The sequence below is a fragment of the Phyllobates terribilis genome, unplaced genomic scaffold (genome assembly GCF_046119375.1).
Source record: "Phyllobates terribilis strain yellow unplaced genomic scaffold, ASM4611937v1 Scaffold_3__8_contigs__length_932513732, whole genome shotgun sequence".
NCBI classification, from domain to species: domain Eukaryota; kingdom Metazoa; phylum Chordata; class Amphibia; order Anura; family Dendrobatidae; genus Phyllobates; species Phyllobates terribilis.
Genome location: NW_027362763.1, coordinates 203,311,638 through 203,334,028, shown reverse-complemented (window position 1 = coordinate 203,334,028; position 22,391 = coordinate 203,311,638). Strand labels below are relative to the sequence as shown.

Here is a 22,391-nt window from a genome sequence, read left to right as displayed (position 1 = left end):
ATGACACACGGATGGAATACAGGTAAAAATCATCAGTTTTTTTCTGGATGAAAATCGGATGATTTTTCATATGCTTGCCTGAACCAAGCCTAAAGGATCGGCACTAACTACTTAGCCATCATTTTATTCACCTACACTTATTGTTTTACTCCACAGGATTATGAAAGTCGTCTGGAAGCTCTTCAAAGACAGATGGATTCAAGATATTATACTGAGGTCAATGAGGAGGAAGAAGAACCTGAGGATGATGGTAAAAATGCTAAAGTATCTGGTCTGCATTTACACGCTCAATCACAGCACACAATCGAGCCTTCCTCCTTATGATCTCTTGTATATGGTTATTTTTTTAGTTCAGTGGACGGATCAGGAGTATGACCTGGCCCTGTGGGCTTTTCGAAAATGGAAATGGTACCAATTCACGTCACTGCGTGACCAGCTTTGGGGCAATGCCATCTTTCTGAAGGAGGCCAATGCAATCAGTGTGGAACTGAAGAAGAAGGTGATACTGATAAGACAATTCAGGGACAGTCAACATTTCGTCCACACTTTCTCTCTGTATATATTTTACGCTTGTGTGTTTGATTTACATGATTAATCAGAAATATCCATTGATATTATTAATTTATGGGAGTCAGTTTTTTTCTCTGATATTGGATAACTAATATAGAAAAGATGTAGTTTAAAACTCTTGCTCATGCATGTATCATAAATGTGTTGGAGGATGGAAAATTGTATTGTGTGTGCCAATACATCCAAATACAAATCCGGTCAAGATTAGACAGAATGTAAAAAATATAATGTGATTCATATTTATTTATTTATCTCACTTATATAGCGCCATTAATTCCACAGCGCTTTACAGACATCATCATCACTGTCCCCATTGGGGCTCACAATCTAAATTCCCTATTAGTATGTGTTTGGAGTGTGGGAGGAAACCCGAGAACCCGGAGGAAACCCACGAAAACACGGGGAGAACATACAAACTCCTTGCAAATGTTGTCCTTGGTGGGATTTGAATCCAGGACCCCAGAGCAACAGTGCTAACCACTGAGTCACCATGCTGTCCCTATATGCATTAGTTTATCTGCAAAAAAAATGTGCCCAATGTCTATAGTGTTTTTACATGGCTAGCTCCGTGTCTTCAGGCCGCCCAGACACATTTAAGTCCATATTGACTGTCACAGTTGTTTAAATTGGCGATAAATGCAAACAGCCTCGTCAGAGAGGAAGAGGACTTGATCTCTAGTGCCACCTATTAGTTGTAGCAATCTTGAAAGTCAATATTGACCCTTTAACGAGTCTTGCCACATGACTTAGGATAAGAAGACAAAACAGAAATTCTATTTGCAGACACGTGTTTTGGGGCAATTGCCCCTCGTCAGTGCAAATCAGGAGATCTGATTTGGCTAATTGAGAGGTCTATGACTGTGATTCTAAGGGAGAGTGTTTCTCCTTGTGGAGACTTATAGGCCATGCAAATCTCCTATGAGAGCTCAATTAAGAATAGAGCCTCTTCATAGAGGAAAAGGTCTTGAACTTGAGTGCCACCTATTGGATGTGCCAATCCTAAAAGTCAAAATCGACCCTTTAACAAGCCTTAAATTGGCTATACACGCTCAATTATAGCTGACAAAGGACAAAAGATCTGTATCTGTAACATTCTTGGAATGTTCTTTTACTGAAAGCTCTTTGAGGGAGTAGCAACTATTGGATAAAAATTTTAAACTTGGCTGATTTCATTCCAAATGATTTTGGTTAGATCCCTGTTAAATTTCACCCAATGAACTATCATTTTAGCCGAAATTAACTGTAGACTAAAGCGTATGATATGGCCGCCATTACCCTATAGCAAGTCTTATTTTTTTTACTTAAAGTTGTAAATATAGCATTAGCATATTTTGTTTTAGTGTCTATGGGTTCAAAATTTAATTTTCCTTTCGTAGACTCACAGATATACACTAAGTCCAATTTCACAAATATGTTTTTGAAAAATGGAAATCAAATTACCTAAAGGAACCCAAGCAGACACAAGACACACAGTCACCTTGCAGTAAATATACAATAGAAATATTAGTTATAGCTAATTAATGAAATTAAAATATAATAATGTTTAATTAATTATAATCGGCTACTTAACAAAATTAAAGGGAATCTGTCAGCCGGATTTCACCACTCTACCCCACCAAACGATTTATATGTGCATGTGGCTTTTTCAAAGACAAGTCCAGCAATACCTTTACATGGCCAGACCGTTCCTCCATTACTGAGGAATCAGTGTTATGTTAATGTCAATGTTTTATATGCAAATGAGGCTGAAGGGCTACTGTAGATCTTAAGCCACAGTCATTCCAGCTCTATTCCTCACCCAGTGCCGCCTCCTCCTGTTGGACTGACAGCTTTATGCTATCTGACTTTAGTCAAAGGAGCCATCAGTCTAGCAGGAGAAGGCGAGGAACAGAGCTGGAGTGACAGAGGCTTTAGATCTACAATAGATCTTAAGCCACATTTACATATCAATTCTAACACTGATTTCTAAGTAACGGAGGAAGGGACCAGAAATTTAAAAAGTTACATGCACATATAGTTTGGGGGGTGAAATCCTGCTGACAGATTCCCTAAAATAGATATATGACATATACTCATGTAACTCTATAATACAGAATAACACATCCATTGAATTGCAATGCTATCATTTCCTGATTTTATAGGTTGTATTCTCTAAACTGTTCAATATCTCTGTATTTCCAGGTACAGTTCCAGTTCGTGCTGCTGACAGATACTCTGTATTCACCGCTACCACCTGACCTGTTGCCACCTGATGCCCACTCAGAACGTGAGAAACGTCCCTTCCCAAGGACCATTGTGGCTGTGGAAGTTCAGGACCAGAAGAATGGTGCTACTCACTATTGGACACTGGAAAAACTCAGGTAATTTTTGAGTATTTTGGATTTAATTGCATGTCTGACGGTTATTTTATTGTATAGCTATCATAAATCTTATCTGTAACTGTAATATGATATTTATTGTTGCTTGAGAGAGAAGCCCAGTGGTCGCAGGTAATACCTGGTGAGAAAAAAAGGCAAATTAGCTCTTCGCCAGCTAAAAGAAAACTGTCTCTTTTATGCCAAATATTGAAAGTTGCTATTCTACAGCAAAAAAAGAAAAGATAATCATTTGCAGGCAGTTACTTTGTTTATTTTTTTTCAAAGCCATACTTTCTTCCTCAAAGTCCAAAAAAAAATTCAGCATGTAACACAAAATTGCGCACAAGGATGTGGTCTATTACAAGTCCTCTCTAAAAGGAAAAAAGCTCCACCACAAACTTTTCTTCAACCCTCCAAACCAGAAGGAAAGGGATAGTTGTGAGAGGAGGGGTTCTCCTTCACGGTAGCATAGTAGATGAATTCCAATAGTAGAAGAATGAGGTCCTGTCCAGCACTGTCTGGGGACATCATCAGAATGTGCAGCGCTTGATGATTTTCTCAAATTAGCTTATTTATTAGCTATAAAAAGTAAAAACAAATAATCCAATAAAATATAAAGAATTAAAAGGGTTAAAACAAACATGTTTTATACCTTATATTTTATTGGATTCTTTTTATTTAACTTTTTGTAACTAATAAATAAATTAGGGTAATTTGAGAAAAGAATCAAGCTCTGCACATTCTGATAATGTCATCTGACAGCGCCTGATAGGACCTCATTCATCTGCTGCACCCATGGTACCCCCATCCAGGGAGTTCTGGGTGAAGAGGCAGGCAGTAGTCTGCGAATACAGAATTGTGGGATGCTTTTTCGCATGACTAACAAGGTGAACACAGATATACTGTTTATACATTTTCTTCTCTCTCTCTTTTAACGCAATGATATTTTACTAGTGGGAAACTATCTATATCACTCTCCTTTTTCTGCATAAATCGTATAAAGCCACGGCCCCATTATCAGTATTTGGTCAGTATTCGGTCAGTAGTTTTTCTCATTAGTGGGAGTCAAAACCAGGTGAGGAACAATCAGAGAAAAGGTATAATAGAAACAAGTCACCAATTCTGCATTTATCACCCACTCCTGGTTTTGGCTCAAACTCCTGAGAAAAATTACTGACTGAATACTGATAGTGAGGCCGTGGCCTTATTCTCACTGTAGCTTAGAGTAGAGCCTATCTTTGTCCCAAATTCCACCAGTGTCCACAGAGAGCCTCAGTCTAGGACTGTTCTTCAACTGAAGAGCCACCAATGGCTGTAGCAATCCCAAAAAATAATATTAACCCTTTAGTAAGCTTTGCCACTTGACTTGGGATAATGGGCAAACCAGACACTCCATTTGCAGACACTTGTTTTGATGTGTTTGCCCCTCCTCAGTGCATGCAAAACAGGAAATCTGGATTGGTTAGGTGAGAGGCCTATGACTGGAAGTATAAGGTCATGTTCACATGTTCAGTATTTGGTCAATATTTTTTAAGCCAAAATCAGGAGTGGAACAATCAGAGGAAAAGTATAATAGAAACACGTGCACCATTTTTGCATTTTTCATCCACTACTGATTTTGGCTTACAAATACTGATGAAAAATACTGACCAAATACTGAACGTGTGAACGTGGCCTAAGAGTGAATGTTTTCTCCTTGTGGAGAGTGCTATACCGGTGTAAGGAGACTTTATAGACCATGCAATTCTCCTCCCACCTACCCAAATCAGACCTACTGCTTTTCACTGAGTACGGGAAAACACCCCTAAACATATGTCTGCATGTGAAGTGTTTGGTTTGGCTTCTTATCCTAAGTCATGTCGTAAGGCTCTTTAAAGGGTTGATATTGACTTTTAGGATTGCTACATCCAATAGGTGGCACAAGAGTTCAACTCCTCTTCCTTTCTGAAGAGGCAATTTGCATATTTAATTTCCCAGAGGAGCATTGCATGGCCTATAAGTCTCCTTACACCGACTTGGCACTCTCTACAAGAAGAAATTGTTTCCCCTTGGACCTCCACTAAAGAGGGAAACAGAGGTGTGCAGAGGTATGAGGAACGTGATAGCCATCAAACCCGCCTAGATCTCATGATGGGACAACCCTTAAGTGCATGAAACCCAAAGGAATCCTTTTTGTAAAAAGTAAACACAAAATAAAGATTTGTCCTAGGCATAGCGAAATGAATGTGTTCATCTGTAGACAGCTGGTTTAGAGTTTTGGTTTAGACCAATAATTAGCGTCCTGTAACTCTGCAGTCACATGAACCAAGTGTTGGCAAGTTGTCGAGGCCATTCGATTTTTTTACCTATTTTTTTGTTTTTATTAACCCCCTCCCAAAATACATTCACCTCAAAAAAGTCCATTGCCACGATTCAACTTCTCTCTGTGTTCTGGGTATTTGGAGGATGTTAAGAGTAGACAAGTCTTTTCTATGATGTTCATATTTCTATCTGGATAATCCCTTAAAGGTTCAACTTAATTCTAATTTTTGGTTGCTCTTTACCTTACAGTCATGGATTCTACTGATTGATAAAACCTTTAATATCTGTTAGACATGTCTTTTTTTTCTCACTTCAGCCCATGTACCAAGATAATGGTCTCCAATTTTATACCCAATGTGATCAAGCTGTGATCTGGTGTATGGGGATGAGATATCGCTCTGGGTTCATATATTTTTATTGTGTTCTTCAGTATATTTATGCCTCCCCCCAGGCAACGCTTGGACATGATGCGTGAGATGTATGACCGTGCAGCTGAGCTTCCATCGGGTCTGACAGAAGACTGTGACAATGTGGTGACAGGAGGGGATCCTTTCTATGATCGGTTCCCTTGGTTCCGTTTGGTGGGCAGGTAAGTGGCTCCATCATTCCAACATGTGCACGTTGCGTAATATCTTAGGTTTGGAAAACTGGCGAATACGTATTTGGTGAGTGAGTGGTCTCTCCATCTCCATGATTAATGCCAGCCTGTCTCATCATACAAAAGACATAACTTACCCAACTCTTTAATTAACCATAACTGTGTAACTTATTTAGCAGGGAAAGTTCTCTTCCTGCTCTCGACCTTCTTTATCCATTCTTCCCTATTCCATAATGTTTCTCTGTCCATTGGTTTGTAGCTTTTCATTCATAGTTCCCTATTTTTTGTGTATCCCTGTTCTTTTGCTTACATCACCAGTTTATATTCCCAACCCTTTCTCTAGGTCCCTTGGGTTTTCCATCTCTGGTTTGGGTTACCAGTTCTGTTTTCTAATAACCTACCCCCTACTCATTTCTGATCTCAGCTCTCCCTTATTCACAACATGCATGAGCGACAGCATGGCCGAAATAACCCCCTCCCCCACCCTCTCAAGCCCTGGCTCCGAGGGCCCTGAGCCAGCCTCCCAGCTTGAAGAGGAGGAGGGTTTGGAGTATGAGGAGGAGGAAGAAGAAGATGGATCCCAGGAGCATCCCTGCTGTGCTGTCAGATCCGACCCGTTTCACGACCGCTCCCCTCTGTTCAGTGTAGTGGGAAGGTTCGTCAGATCTGCCCAGATCATGCTGGGAAGAAACCAGCTCTTTCAGGATGATATTTTTCCCTCCAGCATCACTGCTAGAGTGCACCACTATCAGGGGTCTTAGACCATATTGTAGACCTGCAATGCACAATAACTCCAGAAGTCACTTTTTTACATTACAGCTTGGTTCTCTAATAATAATATAATTGAGATATTAGCATTATTTAACCTTACAAGTACCAGTAAATCACTATGAAAACACTCATATCAAACTTTTCCAGGCTCTAGGACCAGTAATGCTGCTAGTTTGAGCTAAAAGAGGGCTATTTTCTGATCTAAAGATGGTGCTTAATGGTTACACTTAACATTGGCCGTCTTCAAGTGTTATTCAAACCCCTCAATTTTTTAAGAAAAACCCTACCAAGATCTAAAATTATAAAAGTGTAATACATGCTTTACTAATACTCTGCTGTTCTAATGCCAACACCTTTCTGGCCCAATGCCATCTTTGTTTGCTTGCCTGTAGCTAGAAGAAACTAGGGAAGGCTCAGCATGAGAACAGCTCGGGAATCGGGAAGGTTTTACTTCATTTGTTATTTTGGACCATTGTAAGCTATCTATAAAAGAAAGTAATGACTTAACATATTCATGACTTACACCCAGGATAGGTTAAAGGGGTTGTCTGGTCAAAAATTAAAAGTCTGCAGTCACTCTATGTGACTGCAGACTTATGAATCCCCGCAGCACAGGCACTGTGCGCTGCGAAGATTCGCCGGTTTCTGAACCGGGTCTGGAGGGTATGTTTGAGTTATACATACTCCCAACCAGAGCCCCGACTACTGGGCACGACCTCCATACACATGTATTGTGCAAGGCCGCGCCTCGTCTGGTGACGCAGTGATTCAGTGGGCACAGCCTTGCTCTATACAAGTGTAAGGAATGAGGCCGCGCCCACTGGCCGGGGGTATGTATAACGCATACCTACCTGCCGGTCCCAACTAAGAAACCGGCGAATCCTCGCATTGCACAGTGCCTGCACTGGGGGGATTCATAAGTCTGCAGTCACACAGAGTGACTACAGACTTTTCATTTTAATAATTTCAAATTTGTTGGGGTCAAACATCCGACACCCCCACTGGACTTCTGTTTTACTCCATTTGCTGTTTACAACTGTCCTTCTCTGGAGCTAAAAAAACAGCTAAGTTCCATTCAGTGTTTAGTGGTGTATTTTTCCCTTACATAGCTTGGAAGTGTGTTTTGGGTTATTTTCCTAACCAGATGAAATGCCATGTGGTGGAAGTTTACTGGTCTTCCTTACCTGGGGCAGTTCTCATGACATCCAGTTTCATCATATCGATTGATGGTTTTCATGACTGCACTTTAGGATACCTTCAAGGTTCTAGCAGTTTTCATGATTGACTGACCTTAATGTCCTAAAGTAATGATGGACTGCTGTTTTATTACTTAGCTGAGGGGTTCTTGCCGTATCCTGGCTTTTTCATACGACTTCCCCCGTGTACATGTACATACTGTGCAGTTTGAACAGTACTTAGTCTGCACTTAGTCATTTCTTTTTAGACAACTGTAGGTTAGTAGTGATACACTGTCTAACAACCATGGTCTTTACTAGGATGCCAAGCAAAGTGTCTGTAGCTACAAGTCGCTCTCACACCCGAATCATGCCTTAACTTTAAATATAGGTGGCATCATGCTGGTCCCAGTGCTCCTATAAGTGTTTTCATTTATGATATGTGCTTTGAAGAACAAATGCATTGCAGGCCATAGTGAAGAAGCTTCATAATGAGTTATAACTTCCTAATAATTTCTCAATGTACTATTTCAACTACATTTTACAGTAGCTTCCTTGTTTTTCTACTGTATAAAGAGGTTGTCTGCTTTGGACAATCATTTTTGGTATAAGGGTACAGAGTATCCCAGTGTTGAGACCTGTGTGATCTCAGACAGACCTGATTTATCTGTAAGGCAACACTATGCAACACCCCAACAGGGCAAAAGAAACATTACACCACTCCTATTGAGATCAATTAGCTTGGTCCTCCTGAGACAGAGACCTTCTTGGTATTTCCATCTCATTACAACAACATAAGGTAACACAAAGACTATAGTCATGCTGAACTTGACAGTAAATACAACCTATACCAGTTTTGATTTTAGGACATTCAGGAGTGAGGGATATATATGAAACTAATATGTTCTTATAAAGTATCTTTGATAGTAGTTGATTTTGCTTTCCCATACTTTATATTAAATGGCATATCCATGGCATGTATTCTTGTATACAGGATCAGTGGTGTATAATATCTTTAGAGTGTTTTCCTTGCTATAAAACTCAATTAAAGGACAGCTATAGTAGTTAGTTGGATTTCCAACACCATGTTCATCACCAGTATAAAGAAAGAGCTGGCTTCTTCTCATAGGTCTCTGTTTCTTTTTGCTTTGTTCTTTTCCATTTGAGTTATTTCAGGTTTTTGCCGGCACACCCATACACCTTTAGGCTGTGTGCCCACGTAGCATTTTTCAAGCGTATATGCTGCGGAATTTCCGCAGCGTAAACGCTTGAAAAACGCATGGTAATCCGCACCCCATGGTCCCCAATGGGATTCCGCAACTTCTATGCACATGCTGCGGATTTTTCCGCAGCGTTTATGCGGCGTTCAAAAATCCGCAGCATGTCAATTAATTTTGCGTTTCCGCAAGCGGAATTGCCTTAGTTCAATGCATAAAAAACGCAAGGCAATTCCGCATGTGGAAAACGCGTGAAAAACGCGCGAAAAATGCGCGATAAACGCGTGCGGAATTCCGCATGCGTTTTTCCGGGAGAGGACTTGCATTTATGCAGCAGAAATTTTCTGCTTCATAAATGCTACGTGGGCACATAGCCTTATGCTCTGCTGCTGGCGTTTCCCTCACACAGAACACCAGGGTCCAGTTGACCTTCCTCACCGCCTCCAACCCTCCCTCACCTTCACAGTTCCTCCCCATGTTGATCAATGTTCACCACTCAATTCGTCTTACCATCCCATTTACCCTATATTCTGCTGTGGCTGACCCACTTACCCCCGAGCTGCTAGTGGCTGCCCACCTAACATATTTTTTGTAGCTTGGCAGCTCTTGTTGTGGTGTGAGCTGTATCCCTCCTACTAAAGAATTGCAGTGTGTATCCTGACCTCTTCTTTCTTGTTTTTCTTCACCCTTCTCATCCCTGTTCTTTCTTTTTTCTTTGCTGATGATTCTTCTTCATTCTCTTCAATCTCATTTTTAACTGGTCCCATCACATTATTCACCGTCTCTGTGCTCATCTCTTCGTCAATCCCTACTATTCTATTCCCGACTGGTCTTGTTTCCTTTTCTTCCATCTACTTTTGCTGTTTTCCTTCTACCTTCTCTACTTCTTTCTCTCCTCCTGTAACCTGTGTCCCACTCTGCAGGGCCTTTGTATACCTGAGCAATTTGCTGTACTCTGTGCCTCTGGTTCATCGAGTCGCTATCGTCAGTGAAAAAGGAGAAGTGAAAGGATTCCTGCGAGTTGCTGTTCAGGCCATTTCCGGTAAGGATTGTTCGCTGAGTGCATCATATCGTTTTTTACATTATCCAGTATGATGGTTAAATGCGGTATATGGTTCCATTCATATAATTTTTTTGGAAAAACATCACAAAAGGTATTTTTAAGTAGTTTTTTTTATCTTAATCCAGAAGCAGATTCAAAAGGAATAAAAAAATATTAGGCAGATCTTAGGCTGAGTTTCCATTTATTCATTCATCAGAATCACTTTTCCTATGACTCAACTGGTCACAACTCATGTCAAAACTCATGTTCACCAGTTTCTATGGCAAAAACATGGATCCAGATTGAAAAATGCCAGAATTTTCTGATCCACCTCCTCGAAAGGTCCAGCGCAACAACTGATGTGATGTGAACAAACTCTAATTCCTGCTGAATTCACTTCTGGCTTTGCCTCAAAAAATTTGCAAAAAAAACTTGAGTTGCATTTTGTTTCAAACGACATGCATTAAAATATTATTCTGCTTCTAAAAAGATGTACCAATGTGGCAGGATGTATTATTGTGTATTATTGTATAAAACACTGCAGGTTGCCGTCAGGCACCCTCATTTTAAATGTATTATTAATTAAAATAAAAATTATTTAATAATAATAAATTTATATTATCATTATTTATGAAATAATGAAGTTCACCAGAATATTAAACAGTTGAATATAAAGGGTAAATAATATCAGACTGCATTTAGGCTCACACTTTAGGTAGCTCCCAGCTGCTAGTCTGAGGTACAACTGAATTCTACCTCCCCCCCCCCCATGTCGAGAACGGGGTTCTGGAACCACATGTTACATGAGATAGTGGTGCACATGCTCAACCTCCACCCCATTCATTATCTATGGGGCTGTTGGAGAAAGCCAAGCAGAGTGGATAGGAAATAAGTCACTATTTTGGGAATAACCCTTTACGGAGTTGTTTCATCTTTTCAAATGGGTAAAGTTGGTCAGTTCTTGTAGAAACAAGCAACCTTAGCTCTCAAGAACGAAGGTATTTTTCATTTTATAGTTTACTCTTCCTTGTCTAGGTTACCAGCCACCTCTAGTTCTGCCAGAGGTGGCTGGTCTCCTAGGCAAGGAATGCAGTGCTATAGTGCTTGCAAATGAAGCTTCAAACCTTCAGAGTTGTCTGGATTATGTGATCAGGCCAGCTTCATTGCCCTTGCTCTCCCCCAATGCTGCAGACCTACAGCTACCTCTGCAGCATCACAGATTTCACAGTTCAGGCCAGCAGCGTAATAATTTCACGGGTCCAAACTGTCGATCCAGTCATGAGCATACCTAAAGACAGGAAATGGGATAAACCCTTTAAGAATATGTGTCTTAAAGGGAATTTGACAACGGATATATGTGACGCCTCTACTCAGAAAGCCCGTGTTTTACCCTGGGTGTTGGGGGACTCGGTGTCGGGCCCTGCGTTGAAGAGATGGGATGCAGCCGTGGCCTGGGCCCGACCCGTGCTCAGGGCCGTCACATTAGAAAGAGATGGTGTGGGCTAATCCGGGTTGAGTGGCTGATTAACGACTACGCCACCTGTGGTGTCTCGTGAAGGGCCACCAGCGCCGCTACAGTCCGCCGAGGCCCGGTGTCGTGGCAGCTAAAGTTCTCACTGCTCCCCACAGGCGGAGCAAGGCCTCAGGGCAGGCCAGACAGGATGAAGGGGGGGTAGCAGTAGCGCGGGAGAGAGTACGGGCACCGCGTCGCGTGGTATGGCGCGTAATGAACAGTCCGGAGGCCTTAGGGGTGAACTTCCAAAGCTTTACTCACTCAGAGATGTTAGCGGGAAGGCGACTCCCTGCTCCCCGCGGAGTCCTGCGGCCACCAGAGACGGGGGTCCGACTACCTCCGAGGAAGTCCAGTGTTAGGTAGCGACCCTGCACCAGATTGTTCCTGCACTATAGACTTCACCCTTTCCCGTCTGTGCGTGTGTAGATAGGCCGGGTATCCCTCTGAGCTCCTCTCAGGTGTAGGGGTCGGGTGGCAATTCCTCTCCATCTGACGCCCGGTGGGATCCTCAGGGCCTAACCGGGCTTTCCCGTCCTGGACGTAGAGTACGAGGTCGGGTGTCGGGGGCCGGTACCCCTCTTGCAGCCGGAATCCCTCTGAATAGATCAGGTAGACGAGGACAGGTGGCGTACTCCGCTCCGTCTGCATCCTCCCCGGGACCCATTTGCTAGGGAGCCACACTCTAAAGCTCCTGGGCCTTCTTGATCCTGGTCCTCAGCCGGGTTGAGACATTCCTCGTCTGCAACCTACCTCTCGTCCCAAAGATCAGGGTACGAGGGCTGTGTCCCATGCCGGTGCAGGCCCACACAGGATCTGCGCTCCCGGAGGGAAGTCACATTACACACAGTATTTTGACAGCACAGTGACAGCCGACAGACTAGCAAAGGCTAGACCAAAAAGAACCAGCAGAAGACCGAAAAAGACCAAGATCAAAGATGGCATTCTATTAAATATGAAATCTAAAGTGTCACTATCTAGTTGTTCCTCCACCCACACCCACTAACTGGTTCCTACTACTTTGTGTTCCCCAGTCTCCCTGTAACCAGGGGAGCAGCACCTAGTGCATAAAAGCTCCCTCTGGTGGAAATGTGGTGTTGGATGCAAAAGACTAGATCACTACCATACACTGGCCTTACCTCAGAGGAGGAACACCATACTCCATTGAAGAAGTGCAGCATTCCTGTGGCGGTCGAACCCTCAGGGGCGCCACATAGATACTTCCCGATCCACAGGCAGCATGTATCAGACATTGGCTATATGACTTCAGCCATGTATGTTTGATTCTGAAATACTGCAGAGTTTCGGAGAAAAACATACTTTAAGAGGACTGAGCTGCAAGGGAGACTAGTTTGACAGGCAGGTCCCCAGCGGCTTCATCCTGTCCACTTCCCTTGAGTGACAGTTCTCTCCCTGCTTGCAAGTATAGGGAGTGACCTGTCAGTCATTAGTAGAGGGCGGGGAGAGGCTGCTAGGGACCCATCTGTCCAACTAGTCTTCTGGCAGCTCTGTCCCCAGAGACTTTTAAAGTATGATTTTCTCTGAAACTCCGCAGCATTTCAGAGTCAAACATACATGGCTGAGATAATTCAACCTGATACCTGCAGATCATGGATAGAGCAGCATGGCACCACTGTCAGGTTTCCGTTAATACTAAGGTCTGCTTTACATTTCCATAGGTTTCTCTCCTCCATCTGATATGTTTAGCTGTACATAATTTTGGTTCATCACTGTTTGGTTTCAGCGGATGAGGAAGCCCCTGACTATGGCTCTGGAGTTCGGCAATCTGGAACTGCCAAAATTTCTTTTGATGATCAGCATTTTCAAAAGGTGAGAAATGTCGTCTCCGAGTCCAGCATTTCAGCTCCCACTAAAACGTAATAGTATTACATTGTAACAATGGTTGATCTAAAGAGGCTGAATGTTTTATCGGTCACAAACAATATTTAATAATTACAGTTTAGCAAATTAACTTAATGGGAGAAAAAAACATCTTGCATTTGAAGAATTCCTTTCTGGTGGCAGTGGTCATTTTATATATTTACTCTTATTCATACCATTTTGGACAGTTCCAGGCGGAGTCCTGTACAGGAATGACCCGCTCAGGCACATCTCAGGAGGAGCTGCGAATAGTCGAAGGCGGACAAGGTCAAAACCCAGATTGTGGACCAAGTGCAGATGAGGTCAATAACAACACTTGTGCAGGTAAGAAGAAACTATAACACAGTGCCTAGGCCTTTTAATATATATTTAGAGCATATGCTGGATTTGTGATTTATGCTTTTTGAACATGTATCTGTTCCTACTGAACCTCTATATTCCTCTGTTTTCCCATACTGCAACATAGACTGTATTGAAGCAAATCTGCCACCAGGTTTTTGCCACATAATCCGTAAGCGGCATAATGTTGAGATAGAGACACTGATTTCAGTGATGTGTCACTTACTGGGCTGCTTGCTGTAATTTTTATCAAAATCACAATTTTATCATTAGAAGATTATCACTACAGGACTAATAAACCTGCTGCCATATAGTCCCCCATATTAATGAGTGCTGTATACCCCGCCCTCACCACTGATTGGCAACTTTCTGCCTATGCACAGTGAACACAGAAAGGTGTCAGTCAGTGGGGTGGATGAGGTTATACAGAGCTCAGCATTCAGAGAACTGCTAGATTTTCAGTAGGTGATGTCTTGCTGGAATCAGGGTCTCTACTCTACATCATGATGCTCTCAGATGGGGTAGCAAAAACCTGGTGACAGATTCCCTTCAAATGAACAGTAAACCTAGAAATTTAGAGCCCACATTCTTCATTTATAGGATTCCCTGTGTGTTCCTTAAGTAAGTAGATGTGTAGTGTTCCAGAAATAAAAATATGGAGTTTCCATTTCTGGCTAGTAATTAGCCTAAAGGGCAAGGCTTAGCCAATGGTGTAGGGGTTAAAGGGAATTTCTCATGTAAAAAAACTCTATTAACCTTCAGATATGGGTTTAATCTGCAGGTTAATAGTGTTCTGAAGCTGCTTCGTGTCCACACTGAGGGCCCCGATGCCAGGAGGAAATTAACTTTTCTCCTCCCAGCTTCCCCCAGCTTTCAGTCATAGGGGTGGACCGGATCGGCTTTAGTCACCGCTCAGTGCATAGTGAGCAGTGGCTGTAACTGCTCCCCCGGCACTGACTGACAGATTACTCTAATCCCAATCCTGCCGCCAGTCGGGGGCGCGGATACAGCCGATGCTCACTGAGCGGTGACTGAAGCCAAACCGGTTCATCCCTATGACTGACAGCCAGAGACTGCCGGAAGGAGTAAAGTTAATTTCCTCCTGGCATCGGGGCTCTCAGAGCGAGCACCAGGCAGCTTCAGAAAGTCAACTATTAACCTGCAGATTAACCCAACATCAACAGGTTCATAGCATTTTTTTACGAGACAGGTTCCCTTTAGTGTCCTATTAAACAAGGTAGAGGGGAAGAGTTCCTGCTGCAGGGAGTGACGACCACACACACGATGAGGGGGGGGAATGGCTTATCTCCTAGTGCGAATATATAAGATCAAGTGCAATGGCAATATGATACTTTATAGGATAATGGGAAAGGAGGGGATAAACGGAGATTTCCACTGTGAATCTCCTATGTTTAGTGTTTCTTTGAGGGCAATATTCTTTCTCATACGCATTACCTTATTCTCAAAGGAGTAACCATAAGGAGTCACATGGACTACAATATCAACTTATAATGTTAGGTAAAATTATGCAAGTTCTATGTATTTCTTTTACACGGAAACCTACAATAATCTATTTGCTAAATCAAGGATTGCATAACCTAAAACACTGCACAGCCTATTAATTCAATAGTAAGGATCTACAATGCTAAGGCATGAAGAACCGTGAATATTGGCGCTGAGGGCAGGGAAGTAGGAATTGTGTTGTTTTTTGTTTGATTATCATTTAGTATTGGATTACTGATAATTATACTATCTTGTTTTTTTATTTCTAGCTTCTCAGCAGGCTGCTCTTCTTGACAGTCCAATAAAAGCTTCCCTTGACCTCACAGATGGAGGCGGGCACCCACTAAAACTGGGCTCCATCTTTACATTCAGAGTGACCGTCCTGCAAGCGTCAAGCATCCCTCCGGAATATGCGGACATATTTTGCCAGTTCAAGTTAGTGTTTCAATAGATTTGATGTGATGGTTCATGAATTATCTTCCATATTTTTATTGGAAATGTCACATTAATAAATATCTGTCACCAGTGAAACAATACTGTGCAAGCAAATATGAAGAATTATTCCTTATATATCTCATGTCTTTTAGCTTCATCCATCGCCATGATGAAGCATTTTCTACTGAACCTTTAAAAAACACTGGTCGTGGACCACCCCTTGGTTTCTATCATGTTCAAAATGTAAGTAAAGTGGCGTTAGACAGTTGGGTCCAGAAATATTTGGACAGTGACGGAATCTTCGTGATTTCAGCTCTGCAGGCCACTATTTTTTTATTTAAAATGAAACAACTGAGATGCAATTGAAGTGGAGACTTTCAGGATTAATTAAATGGATTGAACAAAAATATCCTGTGAAATATTTGGGATTTGCAACCATTTTTCTACAAAGCCTCCTCATTTCAGTAGCTCAAAAGTAATTGGAGAAATTAACTTTACCATGAATAAAATGTTCATTCTTATACTTTGTAGAGAATCCATTACAGGCAATGACTGTCTAAAGCCTGGAAGCCATGGACGTCACCAAACGCTGGGTTTCCTTCTTTGTGAGGCTTTGTCGGGCCTTTACTGCAGCTGACTTCAGTTTTTGCTCATTTGTGGCTCTTTCTACCTTAAGTTTTGTCTTAAGCATGTGAAATGCTGCTCGATGGGGTTGAGATCTGGTGACTGACTTGGCCATTGCAAAATACTCCACTTCTTTGCTATAAAATACTCAAAGGTTGCTTTCGCACTATGTTTAGGGTCACTGTCCATCTGTACTGTGAAGCGGCACCCAATCATCCTTGCTGCATTTGGTTCAATCTGAGCAAAAAGTATCGCCCTGTACACACAGAATTCATCCGGCTGCTTCTGTCTTCAGATCACATCATCAATAAACACTAGTGACCCAGTGCCATTGGAAGCCATACATGCCCATGCCCTCACACTGCCTTCACCATGTTTTACAGAGGATGTGGTGTGCTTTGAATCATGAGCCGTTCCAAGCCTTTTCCATACTTTATTACTCCAATCATTCTAGTACAGGTTGACCTTAGTTTCATCTGTCCAAAAAATGCTGGCTGGCTTTTTTAGATGTTTTTTTGGGCAAAGTCTAATTTGGCCTTTCTTTTTTTAAGGCTGATTAATGGTTTGCACCTTGTGGTGAACCCTCTGTATTTGCTCTCATGAAGTCTTCTATTTATGGTAGATTCAGATACTGAAACACCAACTTCCTGGAGAGTGTTCTTCACCTGGGTGGATGTTGTGAAGGGGTTTTTCTTCACCATGGAAAGGATTCTGCGATCATCCACCACTGTTGCCTACCGGGGATGTCCAAACCTTTAAAAGTTCCCAAACTCACCAGTTCCCTTTTTTTTGGTAGAATGTACCAAACTGTTGATCTGGCCTAACATTTCTACTATATGATGGATTTCTCCTTTTTTTTAGCCTAATGATGGTCTGTTTCACTTCCTTTGACCACATGTTGTGGGTTCACAGCAACAGCTTACAAATGCAAATGTCAAAGATGGAATCAGTGCCAGACCTTTTACCTGCTTAATTGATGATGGATTAACGAGGAAAAAGGCCATTAAAGAGCTTTTGAGATAATTGTCCAATTACTTTTGGTCCCTTTAAAAAGAGGCAGCTACATATGACAGAACTGTAATTCCTAAACCCTTTCTCCAATTATGATATGAATAGCCTCAAATTAAAGCGGAGAGGCTGCACTTTAAGCCCATATTGATTATATCTGTATCTTGAATATGTTTTGGTAAATGGCTAAAATGTCAAAACTTGTGTCACTGTCCAAATATTTCTGGACCTATAATTATGTAATTATGACAAAGTGTTCTCGCTATTATATTTCATGTTTTTTTTCCAGTAAAGGAGTTTAGGTGCACTCAATGTAATATATTCTTCTTGGTTTAGATTGCAGTGGAGGTTACACAGTCCTTTGTGGAATATGTGAAGACGCAGCCCATTGTTTTCGAGGTGTTTGGACATTACCAGCAACACCCATTCCCTCCATTGTGCAAAGATGTACTGAGGTAACATATGAGATTTCTAACAGTACCTGCAGTGCTAATTAAAAGTACAAAGCATTTTTTTGTCAAATCTGCTGCATGTCAATTCTTTCAGCATTTTTGCAGCTTGTTTCACCCATTTACATGAAGGGGAAAAAAACGCAAGTACAAATACATAAAATATGAGTAAAAAATGTGCGTATTTTGCGCAGCATATTTCCTGCAAATCCTCTGTTTTTTGCTGCAGAAAAATATACTGCAAATACCCATATATATGTTATGCCTAGTTTAAAGCCTTAATGGGACTCCTTAGGCCCAGCACACAGTTTATCTTTTTTAATGTGTTCCTTTAACATTATAGCACAGGAGACAAAACCAGCTGTGAAAAATTTCCTGTTGCAATATGTATTTGTGAGCTTTATAAAAAGATAAACCTAGAAACGAATGATAAAAGAAATACTCTTCCCCTGACTATTTGTAAAAATCCTGCAGAGAATACAAGGATTAATTTGTTGCCGATATGTTCCATTTTGGGCTTCAGAATAGTTGAGTTAACAATGGTTTTGTCCTACAGTTGCCAGTTGTCTTACAGCCAGACAAGATGTGTGGAATAGGGGGTTGGCATAGCTGTGACACATAAGGAATATTTCTCAAATTCTCTTTTTTGTCTCAGTTTTCATCATAGTATTGCACAAAATAAAATCAAAGAAAGAAAAGAGATAAGGGTATTAAAATAGTCTGTATTACTCTTTGTTCACCTTTCACAAATTATTTTTATTGCCATCCACAGCCCACTGCGTTCCTCCAGACGTCTTCTTCCTAGGGTCATGCCATTATCTAAACCAGGTAATTAAGCTGTTCCTTGTTTCACCAAAAATTTGATAATAAAGTGAATTAAATTATATGCAATGTTTATAACCAACACATATTGTATTAGATCCTTATTAGTGATGAGCGAGTATGTTCTGTTAACCCTTTCAGCGAGCATGCTCGGATGAGCGAGCATGCTCATTACTCGAGATTTTCGAGCATGGTGTTTTCCAAGTATCTTCAGCTTGCTCGGCCGTTATGTTTTTGTCACTCCATGCACATGATTTGCAACTGTTTGACAGCTTTAATACATGTGAGGAATGCCTAAGAAACAAGCATTCCTCACATGTATTAAAGCTGTCAAACAGTCGCAAATCATGCGCATGGTGTGACTCAAACATAACACCCAAGCACGCTGAAAATACTCGGAAAACACCCAAGCTTGCTCGAAAATCTCGAGCAACGAGCATGCTCGCTCATCACTAATCTTTATATATATTCTATCATTTTAGTTTCCATTATTCAATTCAAAGTGTAAAACTATAAATGTGACACTGTTTTATTCATGTATTAGGCCCCGTTCACACTAGCATCCTGACTTTTATTTAGAATGGAGCTGTGACTGTGTTGACATATCCGTTTTCCAACTGACCTAAATTGTCATTGAGCTTATTGGGGTCTTTTGGAGTTCCAGTGTAGAAGAAAAGCTCTGCATACTGCACAATTATACTTTTAATTAAATTTTATATTCTATAAAATATTGCCGAAGACACAAGGAAAAATAGTAAAGTCAGGAAAAAGCAACTATGATTTTGAAACACTGTAAGGACATTACACAGTTCCTAGTATTTATCAGGTTATTATATCAGCACGGAACATATTCAAGTTATTTATTTAAGTGGTTTTACCCTACAAAATTATTGTCAATGGGCCTAGGGTGGAGCGCCACTCCTCTGCACACACTACTGTGTTCCCCACCGATCTCAAGGGTCAACATTTGAAGAGGCTGCTGGATGATTGGCTGCAGTGGTCATGTGGGCCCCACTCTGGATGTTGATAACCTGAGAGACGAAGGAGGAACACAGTAGTGAGTGCGGAGGAGTGGTGGCAGTCCGAGAACAGAGTATTTTTCTCTTTTTTTACCCCACTCTGGGCCCATTGACAGTAACTTTACTCCTTTAACTACACTCAAACATATCCCAGTTACTTCATGTAAAATGTTGGAATGTTAGGCCACGTGCACACCTTGAGAATTTGGTGAGTTTTTTACATCAGTATCTGTAAGCCAAAACCAGGAGTGGGTGATAAATACAGCAGTAGTGACGTGTTTCTATTATACTTTTCCTCTGATTGCTCCACTCGTGGTTTTGGCTTCTAAATACTGAGGTAAAAAACTCACCAAATACTCAACGTGTGAACGTGGCCTTAGAGGGTTCCCAATTGAGTAATGTGGCTACTGCTACTGATCCACACTGTTTAGGGGTTTCTGCCCCCTGGAAATTACAAAGGATATTATCTATGTATGAACAAACAGACCTATAGAAAGATCTTCCTAACTTGTACATAACTTTCTATAGACTTACTATCAGTTCATGAGCTCCAGAGGTAGCTAATAAGAAGGAGCCTGAAAAAGGGGTAATGTGTGCCATGAGGGCACACAACATTAGCGTTTCAAACACAGGCCCATCTGTAATCTTGTAGACCTTCTATTGTCCTTATACATTTTGAGTTACCTCACTAGGATATTCTCTTTCCATGTACCGCGTAATGGACATCATATAATGAGGTCCCCCTGAGGACACCAGAGCAGTGATACGATACAGCAGTAGGAAAATATTACAGGTGCAAATAGACATTTATGTAAAAGTTACATTTTTATCTAACCCACACATCCTTTTTTTTTTTGCTTTCTTTACTCTCACTATTTGCTAATCTAATTACAATCTATGCCTATGGCTCCTTTGAATGCTACCCTATTGGGTGCCCTCCCTAGGCTTGCACACGCCATTTCTTCCTCCTTCATTACACTCTACTTTCCATATGCTGAGCTCGCTGGTCCCTATACTTTCCGCAGAGGAGGAGAATCTAGGCAGCTGTATTCTAAACTCAGTTCAGAGACCAGCACAACATGGGCCTCCAATGCTGAGGATGACTGGTGCAGTGATGAAGGCCCAGAAACATGGTGCGTTTGGATCCTGTTAAGGTTAATGACTGTGTGCTTTACACTGTGATCTCTGTAGCATGTGCAGTGTGCCTTTCACCACTATACTATATAAGCTTTATGCTCAGTACTCCTCTAACCTCTAGATTGGGTTTCATGATCCCCAACCTATAGGATTGCAACACTTGTTATTGAGAACTGCAAACTTTAGGATGGAATCACACTTGTGGTTTTTGATGCAGTTTCAGAAGCCAAAGTAAGTAGTGAAATAAAAAAGAATGCGAAATATAAAGGAAGGGCTTATAATTCTTCTTCCCTCTGGATCCACTTCTGCATGAAAAACTGCATGGGTAACTCCAGACTTAAAGGCATTTTCTGTTTTTATATCTTTAAGCCAATGACTTGCTGTATGTAGAAAAAAAAGTTGGATATACTCGTTATTAGTACTCGACCGCTGCAGCAGATCATCCATCTCAATGATCTTGTGATGCCTATGTCTATATCACCACTGAGTCTATTGACTGCTGGATCAGCTGGACGGAAGTACAGCTGATTTACCCTTTAACGAAATAATCCATTTAAAGGTGATTTCTCGCAATAATTTTAGGGAGACTGCTGCTGCAATTTTTGATGCTTATTTTTTAAACTGGAGTAAAAACACTTAAAAAGACAATGCATCACCTAGCACAAAAATGGTGTGGCTGTATAATAACACTCGTCTAAAATAAGGGCGCTCTTGCCAAAATAAGTCCCTTTAGTAAACAGAAATACACAGAAGGATCTCATTGTACTAAATGAGAAAAGCAATACTACAAAATAACATAAATTGTCAAAGTGCAAGGATGAAGCTCAAAAGAGATCAATACGATTCGTAGAATACACAAAGATATAAAGTGCAAGACAAAATTCCTATGTGCAAGTACAACGTCAGAGGACAGACAATGTAATGTGATATTCAAGACAAAAGTATTTTGACCCAGTCAGTGCAAATCAAGAACCCAGAAAATTCTGGAGGAACAGAGTGTTATTTAAAAATCTCACACGTTTCGCTAATGATGTCAGCTTCCTCAGGGAATCTTTGTGATGAACATGCATGTTACGGAAATTACATGTCATATCTAATCTTAATCTGTATTGTGTAATCTCTCATGTGTTCTGCTTGTGATTCTGGGTACTTTTTTTTATTTTCTGTTTGCATAGTATTGGATGCACCTTGCTTATTTGGTTTCATTTACTTTATTTACACATGTATAGATCATAACGTAGCATAGAATAATACAGTGTATACCTGTGTTACCTATCTACATAACATTCCCTATAAAGATTTTTCATTTGCAGATTTGCACCAAGACAGTAATGCTCCCTGAACAGTGCAAAACTATATACATCTGATAGACTATCAAAGCTTCACACACCAAACCAGTGATATAACTGAGCTTCATGCATTATTAGCTATTTAGTGACTAAATATTCGTTTGCTATTTTTTTTCTAGTTCCAGCCACCAAGTTAACAAGACAGCGTGTTCCCAGTACTGGTCAATGTCATTGCAAGTATGACTTGATGTCCTTCTTTCAAATCTGTGAACTTGAAGCAAATGGAGAGTAAGTATCTAATAATGCCTGGTTGATATGCAATTGACCTGATTTGTTATTGCATT

At 41.1% G+C, this 22,391-nt stretch overlaps 1 protein-coding gene across 7 annotated transcripts in view; it reads left to right on the top strand.

Annotated features, from left to right (window-relative positions):
• KIF1A (kinesin family member 1A) overlaps window positions 1-22,391 on the top strand; it is a 229,126-nt gene that overhangs the window by 164,205 nt on the left and 42,530 nt on the right. For all 7 annotated transcript variants that reach the window (XM_073674513.1, XM_073674511.1, XM_073674514.1 and 4 more), the window contains exons 22-33: window positions 157-250; window positions 351-499; window positions 2,752-2,930; window positions 5,680-5,817; window positions 9,913-10,031; window positions 13,286-13,371; window positions 13,611-13,746; window positions 15,534-15,699; window positions 15,852-15,942; window positions 17,668-17,786; window positions 18,553-18,608; window positions 22,227-22,335. In XM_073674513.1, the coding sequence (XP_073530614.1) occupies window positions 157-250; window positions 351-499; window positions 2,752-2,930; window positions 5,680-5,817; window positions 9,913-10,031; window positions 13,286-13,371; window positions 13,611-13,746; window positions 15,534-15,699; window positions 15,852-15,942; window positions 17,668-17,786; window positions 18,553-18,608; window positions 22,227-22,335 (1,442 nt within the window). The remainder of the gene's footprint in view (window positions 1-156; window positions 251-350; window positions 500-2,751; window positions 2,931-5,679; window positions 5,818-9,912; window positions 10,032-13,285; window positions 13,372-13,610; window positions 13,747-15,533; window positions 15,700-15,851; window positions 15,943-17,667; window positions 17,787-18,552; window positions 18,609-22,226; window positions 22,336-22,391) is intronic.